At 38.5% G+C, this 18,749-nt stretch overlaps 3 protein-coding genes across 7 annotated transcripts; 1 reads left to right on the plus strand and 2 right to left on the minus strand.

Annotated features, from left to right (window-relative positions):
- Positions 1 to 209: 209 nt before the first annotated feature.
- Positions 210 to 4,573, minus strand: gfod2 (glucose-fructose oxidoreductase domain containing 2). 4 transcript variants are annotated; one of them, XM_081356140.1, is made up of 5 exons: positions 4,169 to 4,506; positions 2,975 to 3,311; positions 2,486 to 2,664; positions 1,530 to 1,912; positions 346 to 1,429 (listed from the first exon to the last, which is right to left on the minus strand). In XM_081356140.1, exons 2-5 carry the CDS (start codon positions 3,225 to 3,227, stop codon positions 1,147 to 1,149), a joined length of 1,098 nt encoding a protein of 365 aa, XP_081212266.1. In that variant the 5' UTR covers positions 3,228 to 3,311; positions 4,169 to 4,506; the 3' UTR covers positions 346 to 1,146. The 4 variants fall into 4 exon arrangements, with proteins under 4 accessions (XP_081212263.1, XP_081212264.1, XP_081212265.1 ...); XM_081356137.1 differs by having other exon boundaries at positions 210 to 1,912; positions 4,169 to 4,573; XM_081356138.1 differs by having other exon boundaries at positions 210 to 1,912; positions 4,161 to 4,565.
- A 2,376-nt stretch (positions 4,574 to 6,949) lies between these two features.
- thap11 (THAP domain containing 11) lies at positions 6,950 to 8,796 on the plus strand. Its single transcript, XM_081358733.1, has one exon. It carries the CDS (start codon positions 7,275 to 7,277, stop codon positions 8,025 to 8,027), a length of 753 nt encoding a protein of 250 aa, XP_081214859.1. The 5' UTR covers positions 6,950 to 7,274; the 3' UTR covers positions 8,028 to 8,796.
- cog4 (component of oligomeric golgi complex 4) lies at positions 8,430 to 18,710 on the minus strand. 2 transcript variants are annotated; one of them, XM_081358731.1, is made up of 20 exons: positions 18,534 to 18,710; positions 18,257 to 18,339; positions 18,056 to 18,170; positions 17,785 to 17,959; positions 17,411 to 17,604; positions 17,187 to 17,292; positions 16,941 to 17,098; positions 16,454 to 16,512; positions 16,227 to 16,360; positions 15,876 to 15,994; positions 15,055 to 15,221; positions 14,708 to 14,885; positions 14,511 to 14,573; positions 11,913 to 12,029; positions 11,249 to 11,341; positions 10,327 to 10,410; positions 10,129 to 10,173; positions 9,470 to 9,571; positions 9,246 to 9,374; positions 8,894 to 9,143 (listed from the first exon to the last, which is right to left on the minus strand). In XM_081358731.1, exons 1-20 carry the CDS (start codon positions 18,666 to 18,668, stop codon positions 9,009 to 9,011), a joined length of 2,391 nt encoding a protein of 796 aa, XP_081214857.1. In that variant the 5' UTR covers positions 18,669 to 18,710; the 3' UTR covers positions 8,894 to 9,008. The 2 variants fall into 2 exon arrangements, with proteins under 2 accessions (XP_081214858.1, XP_081214857.1); XM_081358732.1 differs by lacking the exon at positions 10,129 to 10,173 and having other exon boundaries at positions 8,430 to 9,143.
- Between the last annotated feature and the right edge of the window lie 39 nt (positions 18,711 to 18,749).

Below are 18,749 nucleotides of genomic sequence, written 5' to 3' on the forward strand. Positions count from 1 at the left end.
TATGTAATATATAGTAAGACACGATAATAGGCTAGTTATTGTGTGTCCCTTTGATCCGCAATGTTAAACTGTATGTCTGTTTTCAAACGTTTTAAGTTAATGTCTTTTAAGTCAAGACTGTTTATGATTAACAGAGAGAGAACAACACATTAATAAATACGGATCTTTTATAAATAAAACACCTAATTGGTGTAAAAAATTGTTTTTTTACTTTAACATTTATTGAATCTTGAAGTCCCTAAAACTAAATAAAAAAAAAAGCAACGGACAAAGCTTCACATATCTTCGGAATCCTCTGCTTTTACGATTATTTACATTTTACAGTTTCTTTTTTTTTTTCCTGTTTATTATCATTGGTGCAGGATTCACAAAGGATCAAGTATGCAAATCTCGCGAGAAGTTCAGACGAGGGTTACCATCCAGACACGAGCCTTTCGCGCCCCCTCTACAATGCCTATAAGCATTCGTGTTATATCCACGTTTAAAAATAACAAAAAAAAGTTAAATATTTGTGTATTTACATTTGTGTAAATCCCAGAAGTAAAAATATTTAATTAAATTAAGTAAATGTTTATTATTAAACTTATAACAATGAATAAAAACACCATCCAAACATCAACCCATCACTCACTCTTAAACAGTGCAGACACAGATTCAGCAATAAAAAATATAATTCAAGAAACTATGTGCAGCTTAGTAAAACCATTAACATGTCCAATGCATTGGGCATCAGGCTATAAGTCACAACAGGTTTATTACAGAAAATGATATCTAGTGTCCAGCATTGTAAGTTTATCAGTGCCATAAAAGCTCTCTCGTGTGCACATATACAGAAAAAATCCTCAGCAGAGCACAAGCTTATATTCACTACTCATATAAAATATAAAAACTTGAGGGGCTCACACTTGTATCCTGTGACTCAAATTTAAACTGATAACATCAAAATAAGCACAAAGTTTCACAGATAGGCTTTGCACATCTTTTTTTGTTACAAGAAATAGGCAACAAAACAACCCTGAAACCACAATTCCTATCCAGTGACGCATCTCCAGTGTTTTGCGACCCAATTCCCCTGATAACTTAAAACTTGCAGTAAGTATGCATTAACTTAGATAAATTATGTATTCAGTCTCAGGTACTTCATGTCTAAAATGAAAGCATGGTTATTTGATTGTAAAAGAAGGTGACTGATATTAATAGGGTTGGTCTTGAGATATAGAATGTAACAGTGTGTGTAGTGTTAGTTCGGCAGGGTCCTGTGGTTGTGGTTTGGGTCAACATCCTGAATCTTGACCTCCACTGACTCCCACTCTCCAGTGCGATTTGATCGTTTGATGGCATCCACAACTGTCTGTACATATAGTCCATCCTCAAAGGAGGCTGCCATGGAAACAGGATGCCGCACCCAAGAGCGCCTGTCCTCTTGTGCCTGAAAAGAGAGTCTGAGCTGAGTTACCATGCCATTCAGTCCCCTGACAGATGGCCCTACACCTTCTCCACCATCAGTCATAAGAAGCTCCTCTACTTGCATGCTGGTCCGTTGGCCATACAGCTCTGTTCCTCGAGCAATGAGTCGTCCTGATGACCCCACAAGCATGATCTCATGCACATCTGTGCCAGGTAGATTGAAGTTTAATGTAACGCTGCAGACCACACCTCCGCTCATCAGCAGCTGAAAGCAAGCATAGTCATCTGCAGTGACGGAACGAATCCCTCCCGCTGGGCCACCTTGACGTACAAAAGTCCGGAGCATTCCATGCACTCGCATAGCCCGACGTCCCGTGAGGTGGCTCAGGAGGTCAATGATGCAGGAGCCCACTGTATGCAGGCCACCTCCCCCCATAAGCTCCTCCCACGCCCAGCCATATGATTGGCTGAGCAGTGAGCCTCCATAAACTCTTGCTTCACATACCTTGAAAAAGAGAGAGAAAAAAAGTGATGTCAATGAGTTTATTATTTTGACCAAGTTAAGTCATAATGTAGCACATGAAGAAGTATCTTTCAAAAAACATGAAATGTTTTTCTTTTTGGAAAAAGTCTCTTATGCTTTATGCTCACTAAGGCTGCATTTATTTGATCAAAAAAAATACAGTTAAACAGTAATATTATGAAATATTACAACTTAAAATAACTGTATTAAAACATTTAAAATGATGTTTTTTGCTTTAATGTATTTTACTCCAGTCTTCAGTATCACATGGTCCAGCAGATATCATTCTAATATGCTGATCTGGTAATTAAGAATCATTTCTTACAATTATCAATGTTGAAAATAGTTGAGCTGCTTAACCTTTTTGTAGAAACATTTTTTTTCAGGATTCTATGAGTAGAAATATCAAGGGAATAGCATTTATTGGAAATATAAATCTTAACGTTATAAATGTCAGTCATTTTCTTAATATCATTATAGAAATTGTGTCATATAAATAAAATTATTCATTTCTTTAAAAAAAATTGGGGGGGGGGGGGGGTGAAATTCCAGTACCTGCAAGGTCCCACAATACCCCTCTCCTAGCAGGCGTTTCATCTGGACAAATGCAGGCAAGAAGCGCAAGGAATTTCCCATGATACTCATGAGTTGTGGGTAATATCTTGCCGCTGTCACCATCTTACAGGCATCTGTCAGTGTAGCTGCCTGCTCACTGATCACATTTTTACCTATACCTATAGAGAATGAGACAACAGAGAACAAAATTGGGTAAACAATGATGATAAAAGCGGAATATTTTCAAAGCCTAACAAGTTTCTGCTTGAAGCAAGAGCTTTATCAACATAATCTTAACTGTGCTGAGGGGTTCACTGTGATCTGAGTATCAGCCTGCAGGGGAAAAAAAAGCCCAATTTGGCTTGTGCCAAGATGTTAAGTAAATAGTAGCACAGTAAACACTCTAGTTGAGTCCAGGAAGGAACCCAACCCAATCCCCTGAGACAACACTGATAATCAAGATAAGAAGCCAAGGAGCATAAGTCTCACCTAGAGCTTTTACCGCAATCTGCCGAGTGTGGGGAGGAGGTGTCAATATGCAGACAAGGTGGACCTCCGGATGTAGCAGCACATCATCTGTTTGGCTGGTGGAAAAGGGAATGTCCAACTCGCTGGCTAGTGACTCCGCTTCCTCTTGTGTACGGCCCCAGACGGCCTGAACGGGGAAGCCTTCCTTTTGGAGCAACGGCACCAGGGCACGTACTGTCTGCCCTGTTCCAAACACACCCACGCCTGGCAACATTATTCTAACAGAAGACACTTACACGCCAGTTGGTTTCTCATTCCACAATGCGACTGTAAATCTCTTGCAACACAAATGCACGTCCTGTGAAAAAAGAGAGAAACATCAAAGTTCACTGACTGACATTTGCACAGGGATGAAAATTTATTTCCAGACAGTGCATGGAGCAGCAAGTTAAAATTAACCTCAGGGCCACTTCAGGGTATCACGATCAATAGACAATAGAGATAAGGAGCTGTAAGAACCCACTGTTATCAGTGGCTCGGGTGACAGCCTTTCAGATACAAGCGTTGCTGATCTACCAGCTGGCTTGTAATTTAATTTACATCCCAATGGCTGTGCACCTGCCCAGCAAAGGCAAATGAGAAAGCATACTTGTTTTTCCACTCTGGACTAAACACAAGGTAGTTCCTGGTTGGGCTAAATGAAAATCTTTATTGGCAAACACATAGGCTATTTTTAAGTAAACACATCGAGAAAGTGTTTAGGTGAGCCAAACGGTACGACCACCAAGAATATCCTTAAAGAACATGGAAAGGGTGAATTTGACAAATTACGATGTTTTTGATAAAGAAATGTAAACCATATCAATTTTGTGATCCATTTTAGAGGCACACTAAAATTAGCATCACTTCCACGCGATAATCCCCGGATGACGGGCGGATAGTCTTCTTTGTTGAGTTTAAAAGTTCAGTTCTTAAAGACATTAGATGTGTTATATTATATATTTAAAATAAGAACAATAAAAACCAACAAACTTGACACTTTCCAACAAAAACATGCCTATTACACTGCGGATACATAACGTTGTTGTAGCTTAGCCGAGCAAGTCCAGCCCTGCAGTCACAAATACGTTACACACATTCTTCCTCGCAGAGTTTTGAGCTCGTGCCAGTTCCGCGCTTCGGGTATTAGCTCCATAACGTTACTTACTTACTTACCGCAACACAAAGCCCTGGGATGCGATGGCGGTGCTCTGGAGAATGATGATGATGATGATGATGGCTAGAGGATGGTGTAGATGGACACCTCCCTCTCTTTCTGATCAACACTGCTCAGGGCTCGGAGCTCTCATGTTATCTCAACACCAAGAGGAAAAACAGGACAAACCCGTCACACCTCCCACCCTCTCAACGTACGGGGCATTCTTCGTCCGTCTTAAAATCACAGTACATTGCTTCATGTGTAAGTCTGCAGCGCTGCTGCTGATCTTACTGCTGCTCATTGCTGTGTGCCGTGGGCTGCTGATCTTTCGCCGAAGATGTTCGATGATGTGCGCATGCGTGAAACTGTCGTGTGTTTTTTTTCTGCCACGCCCATATCATATCAAACTGAAAGTTTGACACAATCCATCCATCACAATGCATGTATTTGTTGTAAAACTTAATTTGATTGTTTAATAAGCAATTATATAACTCGTTTATTAAAAATACCCTAGAACCCTTGACCTTCTCGACCGCATCTACTGAAAACACGTCATTTTGACATAATCTAATTGAATTGATATTCAAGTGAATGTAGGCTACTAAAAATATTAAAAACATGCAACATGTTACCACATGATTTCACCTTGTTATGTTACATTCCTTAAAATTGTGATTCATTATTTGTACCTTTTCTAGAATATTATAAAATAACACAAATTAGGTTTTAAACTGTATTTAGTATTTCCAGATGTGGACAGTAACAACGTACATTTACTTGAGTAGCCTACTGTACTTAAGTACACTTTTTGAGTATCTGTACTTTACTTGAGTAGCCTATTATTTTCTCTTTTTACTATTATTTAACTTCACTAGGCTACATTTGAAAGACAAATATCGTACTTTTTACTCCACTACAATTCTGTTTAAGGTCCTTGAGTAGAAAGTAGTAACGTTAGTCAGGATTTTGGATGCAGACGTTGTATTTTGGTTGGAAATTAAAGTCGGATTGACGTCAGACAGACGTTGGATTTTGGTTGGAAATGAAAGTCAGGTTGACGTCAGAACCCGACTGATGTTGGTTTCTGACGTCAACCCGATTTTCATTTTCAACCATAATTCAACGTCTGTCCAACATTGGAGATTAGTGTCAATCTGGCGTTGGATTCTGATATCAACCTGATTTTCATTTTCATCGTTGGGTTTGGTCTTCTAAATGCGAATTTTATCATTGTTTTGGAGCACATTAGCTTATAGATAACAGTAAGGCTAACATATTCATGCTAAAACACTAGGGCACTATTTGAGGGAACAGCCATTTGGGTGTCTGAAACCATTGTTGACGTTATTGAGTGCACTTATTGAATCTCACATTCAATCACTTCTGGAACTGTGTTTGAAATAAATTTGATATTGATATGAGGGTAGGTAGACAGGCATAGACTGGAGAGTTCAAACAGCCACGCTCACTCCAACCGTCGAGTTTTCGTCAAGTCAGAGGGTGGGGGAGGGGGAGGGGGAGGGGGGGGGCATTGTTTTAATTGAGTAAACTTACTCAATTTTAAGAGCGTGTTAAATATATTAATAATATTGATTTGAATTAAGTAATTTTTTTGTTTCTTGAAACAGATCAGTTTAATTAAACATTCTCAAATATTTTGATAGAAATTTCACATATATATTAAGTATATTATAAAGAAATAATTGGTTAGTCAAATACTAAATTATTTTATTGAAAAAAACTTAAATATATCTGTAAATTTTAGATAAAATTAACTGTTGGATTTTTACTCAATTATTTTGGTATGTTTAACTCAAACAATCAAGTAAACGATATACAGAGATTTTATTAAGTTAATAAAGTTAAAAATTTCTGTAATATTTACTAAGCCACAGAATAATTTTTTACAGTGCACACAACAATGCAACAATAATAAAACAATACATTGACATTTACTTTTGAAGTACTTTTAAAAACAAGTAGGCTACTTCTGTACTTTTACTTAAGTAAAAATCGCTCTTTACAACTTTTACTTGTAATGAGAATATTTGACCAGTAGTATCTGTACTTTCACTCAAGTAAGGAAGTTGTATACTTTGTTCACCTCTGCGTTTTTTTTAAACAAACTAGTTTATATGACCATTTGTTGAAAAATAATTTTTTTATTAATCTCTAATCTTTTTATTTTAGGTACAAAAGCAAATTTACACAATGTTTGGGGTTTATCATGAAGATAAGCACCCTAGATTGACCTTTGAGTAGATATGCTTTGGACTTTTGGATGTATATGATGTAACAAGCATAGATTAGAAATATTAGGCTAGTGGTTGTCATTTTGAAGTGCTAACATATAGGATATGAATCATATCTTTTTGTATCTATTCTCAGTTGATCATACTACTGATATGATGGCTATTTCATACATTAAAAAGCAATTTCCCTGACAATAACACATTCTTTGAAATAAAATACTTTTATAGTTAGTTTTAATTCAATATTTATGGTCTACTTGTTTGTTTTGAAGACTCTGTAATTCCATTTAAAAAGACTAGACAGTCTCTGTATTACCTTAAACTGCCCAGTGATATAAAGGTTACACTATATAGTAGCCTATGTCATGATGATGCCATTATTTAAATGTATGTATTTTTATGTTTGTTTTATTTGTTATGTTGTGAATTAAAATGTTGTGGGATGGCATAATTATAAATAAATTGATACACAAATTAAAAAGTTTTCAATTAGAGCTACAATGCACCATATGCTTAAGTAACAAAAGCACTTTGTTCTTTGCATGGGGTTTAATAAATCTCCATTTGTAGCATAGAAATATAATTTCAAAACGGTCTCGTTTTGATAAAGATGGTGCAAGTTATAGTCGTTAAAACACTGTTAAAACACTCCTGGTTTTAAATTATTAAACCAAACTGGCGTACATTTGCGCAGACGCAAATCTATCGACTAGCATTTGAAACCAAAACAGGAAGTCGTAAGTATTGTGGGACGTGTAGTTCCGCTTGTAGGCCGCTGGTCTGGATAACAGCACACGAAGGAACCAAACAAAACAAAATTAGGGAAACTTCTAAGGGACTGCAGTGTTACTGGTGCATCTTCTAGAAAATCATGCCCGGCTTTACTTGCTGCGTGCCCGGATGCTACAATAACTCACACCGGGACCGCGATCTGCGATTCTACACCTTTCCGAAGGATCCCACTCAGCGAGAGATATGGCTGAAGAACATTTCGCGGGCCGGGGTGAGCGGCTGTTTCAGCACTTTCCAGCCCACCACCGGCCACCGGGTCTGCAGCGTCCACTTCCCCGGCGGCAGGAAAACCTACACCATTCGCGTCCCGACCCTTTTCCCTCTGCGCGGGGTGAACGAGAGGAAGAGCAGACGGGGAAGGAGCAGGAAGGTGTCCGCGGTCGTGCCCATCATCAGCTCGGTCGTTTCCACGGCTAACGAGTCAGCACCAGTGGAGGAAGAGGGGGACACCGAAAACACCACCGTGGTGCAGATAGGTCAGAACGGCCAGTACATCGCGCCCGTGGACCTCACCGTTTCGGGGGACGGTTCCTGCCTTACAGCGGTGGTCTCGGGCTCAGATTTATCCGGGGACAGCACGCAGTGCCCCGTGGCCGATCTCGCGCTGTGCGGGGCGGATCACTCGTACTCGCTCACCACCGGCACAACGTCTGCGGAACTGCTTCGGAAGCTGAACGAGCAGCGGGACATAATCGCGCTGATGGAGATCAAAATGAAGGAGATGAAGAACACCATCCGACAGCTGCGGGTCAACGAGGCACGACTGCAGGAGGAGCTGCGCGAGCGGGACCGCCTGATCTCCGCCAACACCATCATCAAGAGAAAACTCTGACAAACGACGTAAAGAAAAGACGGACTAAAGACGCATAGGACGGTCTGTGCTTCTGTAAGACAAGGCGACGACAATTAAGTTTCATCGTAGTTCTCATTTAAGCTTCCTCCAGGACTCAGAAATGGTAGAGATAGGCTGTGTGTGTTAGAGCGCTGATACATGAGTTCAACCTGTTTGCACGAGCTGTCAGGCACAGCGCTACACGGGGACTGAGATGAGTTCAGCAGACTGGTCCTTCTCATTTTATATTTAATGATACACGATTGTGTTGTTTGTGTGTTGAAGGAAGGAGATTCAAGATCTGCCTACTGCCACACATCATGTTACATGCACACAGAGACTGCTTCATATAAGTTTTGTTAAACAAACAACTGCTTATCATTTGTTTATGTTTGTTTTTTTAATATCAGAGTGCATCAGGTCAGAGCTTCTGGTCCAGGTGAACCGATTCTTTACATGCAGGTTAATGCAGTTAGAAAAGATGAATGGTTTGAAGTAAACTGCTTTTGAACTATAACTTGTGGGACTCTTTTTTTTTTTATGGTATGACATTAAGCAACAACAACAAAAAATTGAAAAACAAAAGTTCTGAATATTTTTTTCTAAGATTCTGTACCACACAAGTTATGGATATATTGCTATATTGTACACTAAAAAATCTACTACTTTTCTATTTGAAGCCTTGTGCCATCACATTTATTCAAGGAAACTGTTTTCTTGTTAATTAATTGTGCTCAGTAAAGCCTTAAATTATTCAAACTTTCCAGTATTTAGCAACAAAAAAAAATTGTGGACAAAATATTGACCTTCAATTATAAGGTAAGCTTCAGAATAGCTGAAGAACAATCTGATCCACAATGTTGGTTGGTAATACATTTATTACATGTGTTTAAAAAAAACAATTAGTGTGTATACAAATTTCAGAGATAACATACATTCATTCGGGTTACCCTGAATGAGACCACGTTTTAAGTGTTTTTGTTAGAGTCGTAATCTTTTAATGTCCTCGCTGCGGAAATCTACCCTTAGAGCCAAGACCTGCCGAACTTCAGCAGGGGTCAGGCGCCACGTCAAAGGCCCAGAGTTGGGTCCCCAATAATCCAGGATCTCAGACACCTCAAGAAGAAAGACACAAAATTCCAAATGATACTGTCCTCTTAGTCACAGACCAGATTTCAATGATTAACATTTTTAAATGCCAGTCAAAAAGCCACATACCCTCTCTAAGTTGAGAATAGTTGCCATCTGTGTGAGTCGTGCAAACTTATCCCGGATGGTCCAGGAGGTGACAGAGGAGAGGTATGCAACCAAAGCACGCAGCTCCTTATCAAACTGTAATCCACCAAGCTACAACCCAGAATCAACAGGACAGTTAGGATGTCTGTGTTTTTAAGCAAATATGTGACTGTTGTGCTCATTTGTGCAGGGTGTTTATATCTCACCCTGCTGAAGGTGCATTTGAACACTGTCTTCTCCATCTCCATTGCTATGAGACTGGTCATCAGGCTAGTTAGAGTATCGTAGATGACTGGAGACAGGCCCACCTACAGAGAGGCATTTTAGAATGGATGTGTGTGTGCGCATGTATGTGTAAAGTGGATTAAAGGGGTGGTATAATGCCCTATTCACAACATGTAAAATAAGTCTTTGATGTCCCCAGAGTGTGTTTGTGAAGTTTTGGCTCAAAATACCCCACAGATATTTTTATATAGCATGTTAAAATTGTCACTTTTTGAGGGTGAGCAAAAACGCACTGTTTTTGTTTCTGTCCCTTTAAATGCAAATGAGCAACTGGTCCCGGCATAGAGGGCGGAGCTTCAACAGCTTGTGTCCTTTTACCTCACACACACATGCACTAAACATTTTAAAAACTTTTAGCCTTTTATGTTCAAACCGGAGTCAGACAATGATAGAGAGACTCAAGAAGAAGTGACAACATGTAGAGCAACAGGACATTTCTGAATAGTTAGTTGGTGAATTAATGTAGCTTATGTGTAGTTATCTTCTAGTAATTGATTAGCATATTCTGTCATGATAATCTATAAATCGTGTTCTCGGGGGCAGGGTTTATGTAAATTTTAGGGTTGGTGATGTCACTAACCCGGGAGGAATGTTGTGTAGTCCCTACCAGCCGTTTGTTGTAGTCCTTAAAAAGCGATTTAAAAAAAAGAAAATATCTCCGTTTGCTTTGAGCTTTCTAACTTTGCAGATGTTGTTTATGCTCAAACAGCAACATTACACACTAGCTAAAGTTAGAAAAGTGAAATCATAATCAACCACCCCTTTAAAATAAATGTACCTTAAACTCGGCCATGAGCTGTTCCAATTGGACAATGAGTTGCTGAACCCAAGGATCATTGGCTTCATACTCACTGAACTCTTCCTAGAGACAACAAAAGAAAGTAACTTGTAAATCCTCAGATAACATTTATAATAATTCATAAGATTAAGCAATACAACAGATTTTCCATCCTATCATTAGCTATGTTTCCATCCAAAGTTGCAAACTTAACTTGTGTGCAAAATTGGAATATCATATAAAACATTTGCAAATAAAGCACCATTTCCATCCAGTGAGCCAAAAAAAAAGAAAAAAGAAGTCACTTCCTGATAAACTGGCGCTAAATATAGCTAGGGAAAATTGAAAGTTGCTGCAGTAGGAGAAGGCACTGTATAAAATATTTCCATATATAATAAAATTACTTGAGCGCACAGATGAAAAGCAAATAAAGTTATCTTGCTTTCAGAGGTGGATCTCTACTGTTTGGGAACACAGTCGTGTAAGAGTTCTGGGAGGTAATTATACTGAACCACTTTGATGACAGATTTTGCTCAGGCATTTTAGAACAACCAAAAAAGCATTTCAGATGCTGTGCATCGAGACCGGTCCAGTTATGCCTTCCCATCGCGCAAAGTCACGTCTTTTTTGATGTGCGCCGCATTAAGGAATTTATTCGGTAAATGCGTTTCCATTGTAGTTTATGTGCATGTTTTCTCATGCATTATTCTTGGATAATAAGTTTATTATATACGTTTTTTATGCACCTATTTTATGCACATTTTGGAATATTGCATTAAAAAAAGAAGAAGCTGGATTTGCGCATAAATTCAATTGGAATTCATCCAATGCGCGTAAAAATAGGTGGATGGAAACATGGCAATGGTCAACTCTTAAGTGCAGACATTTTTATTTCCTCTCTGGTGATGTTATCATCTCATACCTCTTCAATATTGTGTGAGACAGACAGGAAGCTGCTGATCCAGGGTTTTACTTGTGGTCTAATAGAGGTGTTGTTAAGCTCCTGTAGCCCCTCCTGCACATACACAAACCGGTAAGAAACAGCACAAACATTCAAGATTTTGTAGTAAGATCTTTTTTTAAGAAATTAATACTTTTATTCAGCAAGGATACATTAAATTGATCAAAAGTGAAAGTAAAGACATTTATAATTATATATTTATTGGTAGGCTACAAAATATTTATTTCAAATAATACCTTTATACCTTAGATACCTTTCAATTAATAAATAAAAAAAATCCCCCAAAAATGTATAAAATATTAAGCAGCATGACTGTTTTCAATATTGATAATAATAAAGAAACGTTTCTTGAGCACCAAATCAGCATATTAGAATGATTTCTGAAGGATCATGTAATACAGAAGACTGGAGTAATGATGCCATCACAGGAATAAATTACATTTTAAAATATATTAAAAAGAAAACAGCTACATTTAATTGCTATAATATTTCACAATATTACTGTTATTACTGTACTTAAATAAATGTAGCCTTGGTGAGCATAAAAGACTTCTTTCAAAAACATTTTAAAAATCTTACCGACCCATACTTGTGAACGGTAGTGTGTAAACAGATTCTCACTGACCTGGAGGAGGTCCTTGAATTTGCTAGAGGTGGTGACCAAATCAGATAGACAGCTGTCAATCTTAGCCTTCGCATGATCTGAGCCTGCGCCCTGACTGAACAACTTGGCACAATCACTCTGAGATGGACAGGAAGAGAAAGCAATTCAGAATGCACACAACAACATGTCAACATAAGCCAGAAAGACCAGAGGATTCCAACTTTTCCAGTGTTATTGAACTCTTTCTTGCATTAAAGTGGATATCATTTTCTCACATGATTACAACAACTCAAGCTAGTAAGAGTGGTCTGACATCATGCCCTAGGGATGCAATCAGTGAAGTGTTTTTGACTGGCATGTCTCATTTCCAAATATAGCAAACCATGCAAGGTATTGAGCATAGTCAGAGCCGGATTAACGCAAAGGCAAACTAGGCACGTGCCTAGGGCCCGATTGGCGGGATGGGGCCCAGACAGAGGGACAAAAAAATAAAAAATAAAAAATAAATAAATAAATGTACAAATGTCCTATCTACAATTTATTTCAAAATTTATTAATTAACTAAAAATAGTGACGATGTTTATCTTAACCATAGACTGTTACATTACGTCACATTAACGCCAGCCCATGACTGTACAAAAGTCTACATAGGCACGCAAAGAAGCACAGCTCGTAATGCAGGTCATCGATTTTGGAGTGATTGCAATGTATTTTAAATATAAACGTGTGGGCTACTGTAGATCAGCGTCATTTCTGGAAAAATCATTCACCGCTTTGTTAGTCTACGAGTTTAAAAGAGTGCGAGCGTCATTAACGTGCCCAGACGCGACGCTTTGAATTTGCGCGTACAATGAATAACATCGCGTTGGGAGCTGACTAGTAAAAAAGCTACAAAAGTAAAAGATAAGACGTTTGTATTCAAAGTTAAAAAACCAACACACTGCAACATTTTTAAATGTTTCAAATAAAGGATCTCATATCTATGGGTCTATCTTCTATATTCTGCTGATGATTAGATAATACCCTGACATCATAGCCTATACGAATATTAGTTTAGATTTTTTTCCCTGCTCAGTAGCGATCGTATCTTTCTCTTCCACTTGATTTGTGTATAGCATATTTAAGGTAGCAATGCAATATCTGCCCATAACGCAGCTATGAAAACAATTATAAAAGCACGTTTATGTTCATCTACTGAAGTGGTATTCTGGAACTGTGAATAAACTGAATACACCAGCAAAATAACAACAAGAACAATAACATCTTCATTAAACAAAAAAGAGATTACTTTAGATAAAGTTTGATGTAGTAGGCTACCAGTAAAAAGTCTGGACCCATTACTATTTTTATTGTTTTTGAAAGAAGTTTCTTATTATGCTCTACAAGCCTGCATTTATTTGATCAAAAATACAGAAAAAAAAAAAACAGGAATATTCAGCGAGGATGTGTTAAATATATAAAAGTGATAGTGAAGACTTTTTTAAAACAACTTTTTAATAATCAAAAAATCCTGAAAAAAAGTATCACATGTTATAAAATAAATATTAAGCACCATTTCTAACATTTGATAATAAATCAGAATATTATAAAGTTTTCTGAAGGATCACGTGACACTAAATTCAGCTTTGCATCACAGAAATATATTTTAAAGTATAGTAAAATAGAAAACCATTATTTTAAATTGTAATAATATTTCACTATATTATTTTTCTGTATTTTTGATCAAATAAAATCCAGGCTTGATGAGCATAAGAGACTTCTTTCAAAAACATTAAAAATAGTAATTTGTCCAAACTTATGTACTGTGTAAGTAAAAATATACTAAATTTAAAATGAAATGTTGTATAAATAAAAAAGTTAGGAATCATATTTGTTTCAAGTGTTTTTTATTGGGGGTGGGGGGCCTCCAACATGAATTTTGCCTAGGGCCTCCAAATGTCTAGAACCGGCCCTGAGCATAGTTGGTTAAGTTCTACCATTGGATGAAACGCTTCCTCAAACATTTATGAATATTTCAAGTATTAGTTCACTCTCCCTCATGCCGTTCGAACCTTGAGAGACATTCTTTCTTCCATGCAACACAAAAAGCGAGTTTATTTGGACTGCTTTTATGATACGTTTATAGGGCTTGAAAGCGACTATCCACATTAACTGTAATTGCATGGTAAAGATTTCCAAATTTCTCTTTTTGTGTTCCATGGTGTAACGCAAGATGAAGGAGATTAGGATCTAAATGGAGATTAAGGTATTTAATGATAAAGTAACAAGAAAACATCCAAACACAAGGAATGTAACTGAGAGTGACATGCAACTATGGATGAACAAAACCTGACAATGAACACAGGAAACACCAGGGCTTCTATACACAAAGGGTAATACACACAGGTGCAAATAATCAGGGAGTAATGAGGGAAACAGGAAACTGGAGCAGAACTACAAAACAGTAACAGGAAACTCAAACTAAACAAAAGACCAGACAAGAAACAAGTGACATGACACATGGAAGAAATGTCCTATTGGTCTCTTTTATGGCATGAGGTGAGCAAATGACAGAGTTGCTGGTGTTTGGCTGGAAGAAACAAAATAATCCTTGATGAAAGAAAGTCGCGCCACACTGACCTCTAGATTCTTTTTCAGGGTTCTGATATTCTCACTGCAGACCTCCACATTATTGAGAGTCACCTGAGAAAAAAAAAAAAAAACAAGCATTATTATCCTTAAACACTACATGAAAACATACGTTTATTGAGAAGTACAGAAAAACAAGTGGGAAAAGTGACACAATAAAGTTGGCGATAGAAAGACTTGATGCTGACCAAGTAGGCACTCTTTGCCTGCTCTTGACTCTCAATCCCAAGCGTTTGTGTGAGGTTTGTTATCTTGCCCTGCTGTAGACTGCTCTGCATCAGACTGACGGCACTGCTGACCCCACGCTGCAGGTCCTGCAGAGCACTGACAGGATATCCAGCTCGCAGCTTACTTACTAACACCTCTCTGCACAAGGAAACAGATGCAAAAGGTATAGCGGATGATTAGATATTCAATAACAATGCAGTCATTGAATTTCTAAATCGTCAACAACCACAACAATAATTCTTCACATGCAGTTAGTCATCATCAGTAACAATAATTAAATAATTCAATTCCAAATTTGTGCGAATACCTGAAGTCTGTCTCCAGAACGCTGGTTGCATGATTGATCATAGCGCACACGCAGTCAGAGCTGCTGCTGGTGAGAGCTCTGCTGATACATTTCTTCACAATGTAGAACACATCGTCCACCATGCTGGAGCTCAGCTGACCCACCTCAGCGGTGTCCATGACAACTGCCTATAAAGTCATATCAATCATCCTATGAGAACTGAGAACTAAAGTGAGTTGGACGATGACATTACTAGAACTGAATCAACACTGAACTGACTTCAGTAGAACAATGACACGATTTTCTTTTCAGAGCTGCTTTACAGGCGAAATGAACTGTTTTTTCCTGTTGATCACTGTAAAGCTGCTTTGAAGAAATCATATCATATTGTATAAAGCGCTATAAAAAGTGAATTGACATTCATTCTGCCAAAGAAATCAATCAAAATAGAGTAAATCACCTTTTAAAAGTAACTTGGTGCTTCAAATAAAGATTATATCAATTACGTCGTTTCACCAGTAGGTAGCAAATAGTAAAAATGTATTTGTCATTGAATCATTTTGTTCAAATTTGTTTATTATTACTAGGATAAACCCCTTGAGACTTATCATCTCGTTTTCGAGGGGGTCCCACAACCATTTAACAGATTTGTTCAATTTATCCAGAATTGTGCAACTCTACTTCCTTGTTCAATAAAATAATTAATTTCATTCATTAAAAAAACGTACAGACCCCAAACTTTTGAATAGGAGTGTGCATGTGCCTGACAATAATCTCTGATGCAGGTATAATGTACATTCACACATGACAGCACGAAATTATTGAGTGTATATGTGGCGCACCTTGTTGACGGACTCTCTCATGTAATATTCCTCCATGGGAATGTAAAAGCCAATCAGCTCCTGCATAGCGCGGCTCAGCTGACAATCTTTCAGTAACTGTTCTAAACTCTGCTGATGCTCTAGAAAACAACAAAACAAGTATTAACAATACAAGCAAATGTTGAGTACAAGTATACATTTTTTTTGTTCTCAACAGGCAATGATGGGGAGAAATAGGATCAAGAAGTATTGTGATGCCTGAATGAGCAGTAGCATGTGTGCTAACTGCTAGGCTACATCTGATGGCAGTTATGTAGAAATTATTTTTATGTAGTAATGTCATATCACATCCCATGAAAAGTTAGGTGTTACCTTGTATAACAGTTTCATCTGCCATTGCATCTGCAACCTCAAAGTCAGCAACAATACGCCGCCTCAAGAATCGAAAGTACAGCTCGGCTCTTGAGTTCATTAAGGTAACCTCACATAACACAGGATCCAAGTCTCTAGATTAAACATTAAACAAACAATAAATAAAACACATTGTATTCACAAGATACTCATACAATCTTCATGATCAATTATTATATGTACCACACCTGGGTTCAATCTTTTCTGTAGTCATGCCCCTCATCATGCTGCTCTGGACAACCTGAAACTATTGCAAAACAAATGTAAAAAGTACACATGTGTGTATAAATATATATAAAAATGCACTTTACTCAAGATGCAAACATCAAGTACAGCAAATAAACACACTGATACAGCACATAACATAGATCAGGGTTTCTTAAACTGGGGTCCCCTAGGGGGCCGCAACAGAGTGACAGGGGGTCCATGAAAAAGTGTAAAACTGTTTAAAAAAAGAATGAATACATAACAAATAATAAGATTCAAATAAATAATTAAATGAATAGAAATAGAAAAATGAATACTGAGTAGAAAAAATATAAAGTCTAATAATGTAACTAAATAAAAAATAGATTCCTTTAAATTTTAGGACGGGAGTCCGTCACACAAGAATTATCATATTTTGGGGTTTGTAGCATCTAAAAGATGAAAAACTTCTAGACACACTACACACACCTTGTTGTTGTAATCTCTCTGTTGGATGAATTTGTCCACTATTTTCTGAGCCTGTTTGTCACACTCTTTCTGAAGGTGTGCAAGGAGTGTGTGCAGTCGGCCTGGTCCATAGTATGTTTCCACTATGGGCTGATGGGTTTCAACAATGCGTGCAATACCTAACAGACACAGACAAAGGCTGGTTGATCTTGATTCATTTAAACATTATAAACATTGCCAAGTTAACAGCGATGCATCTGCTCTTACCTTCAAGCAGCAGAGTGAGGGTGTCAGCAAAGATAACCGGTGCTCGGCGTTCACCAAGATCAGAGCCAACAGCCAGAAGTAAGTTCTCCTCTGCTTTACTGGCCAACTGAAAGAGAAGCGAGCAAAAGACACAAGTCTTAATACTAGAACCCCAATAACCGAACCAAAGCGTTCTCAACGGATTTCACTGGTCATGTAGGCTGGACATTCACACATGCTCCTACCTGACTGCAAAGGTACTGAGCAAAGCGTGCAAGTCCCTGCTCATGGAGTCCCAGTAAAGGAAGGATCTTGAAAAAGCGCTCCACTTGAGGCAAGTCGCCCGTAGCAACCGCCTCCTCCAGTCGTGTTGTAACCAGCACCTTCAGATTGCGCTCTGCTTCCTGCAGCAATTCAAGGCTGGCTTCAACTGCACTGCCTGCATGGTGCATAGCATACAGATAGATAATAAAATAAGCATAGTATCTGTGCATATCGATTTAAGCAATATGTGCATTACATATATTATTTCTACAAATCACATTTAACAATTTGCATAACTATGTGTAACAGATTGTTCATTGCAATAGTTGCTTGTAATAGCCCAAAAAGTACTCACCCTCTCCACCTTGCTTGCTGAGCTCAATCACTGACTGGTCAAGAGAAAGATAGCGATGAATATGGGCAGCAGCCTGCTCATAGTCCTGGTTACGCAGGGCAGTCTGAACACCATCTGTACAGAACTTCAGGTCTAGAATATCGTCTGCCCGCTGAATTGCTTGGTACAGCCTTTTCTGAAACAGAACCGCATAAACCAGGTGCGAAGCTTGAGTGGATGCTGTCTAATAAACAGACGTTCATATCATCATGAGAATGTGTACGTGGGCCACCTTGGTGAGGTCCAGCTGTCTGACTTTGCTGCTGACGTTCTCTGCCAGGCTGCATGTAAAGTTAATCATGCCAGAAAGCTGCACAGCATCTCCCTCGATCAGCTGCAAGTTTGGTCTGAGGAAAAACACACACAATTTAACATCACACTATCCTATTCTTTCAGTTCAAAAGCATAGGTTAGGTGTAAAACACATACTCACCCCATCCTCTGCAGGGCGAGCATCTTTGTTTCGATGTTGCTCTGCTGCCCCATAAGAGCGCCCAACTCCACCTCCACTTCCGCCTGTCAGGGAGGTGCGTTTGTTTATATTCAATTCATGCCAATGTACAGTCAACATCCACACGCTGTTCAGGCACACACTAAATTCTTATTCATAATAAATTAACTGACACAGCCGACAAGTCTTTATCTTCCCTTCCTAGTCATAAAGCTCAAAGGGACTAACGAACACTGTGTTTCCACTAATACATATTTACCTCTTCGGCACATAGCTGCGCATACACTCGCTCCAGATCCTCCAGCTCCGTCAGACCCTCTATGGTGTCGAACTGAACGGCGGAGAGCCCCGCCGGACCACCGCGACGGCGCGCCGGTGAACCAACTTCATCCATGACAGACAGTCCCACATCCACACAAACTGCGTCACTTCCGCTAACTCTAGTGCGTCATGCATTCAACTGTTAGTATGCGAC

Source organism: Scardinius erythrophthalmus (assembly GCF_964197995.2).
Source record: "Scardinius erythrophthalmus genome assembly, chromosome: 2".
NCBI lineage: Eukaryota > Metazoa > Chordata > Actinopteri > Cypriniformes > Leuciscidae > Scardinius > Scardinius erythrophthalmus.

Coding starts and splice junctions, on each gene's coding strand:
- gfod2 (XM_081356137.1), bottom strand. CDS start 3,227: ATGTTGCCAGGCGTGGGTGTGTTTGGAACAGGGCAGACAGTACGTGCC. Junction 2,665..2,974: donor GATTGCGGTAAAAGCTCTAG/GTGAGACTTATG, acceptor CATTCTCTATAG/GTATAGGTAAAAATGTGATC. Junction 1,913..2,485: donor GGTATTGTGGGACCTTGCAG/GTACTGGAATTT, acceptor CTCTTTTTCAAG/GTATGTGAAGCAAGAGTTTA.
- thap11 (XM_081358733.1), top strand. CDS start 7,275: ATGCCCGGCTTTACTTGCTGCGTGCCCGGATGCTACAATAACTCACAC.
- cog4 (XM_081358731.1), bottom strand. CDS start 18,668: ATGGATGAAGTTGGTTCACCGGCGCGCCGTCGCGGTGGTCCGGCGGGG. Junction 15,222..15,875: donor TGAGAGAGTCCGTCAACAAG/GTGCGCCACATA, acceptor ATGACTTTATAG/GCAGTTGTCATGGACACCGC. Junction 11,342..11,912: donor AATTCAAGGACCTCCTCCAG/GTCAGTGAGAAT, acceptor GTGTATGTGCAG/GAGGGGCTACAGGAGCTTAA.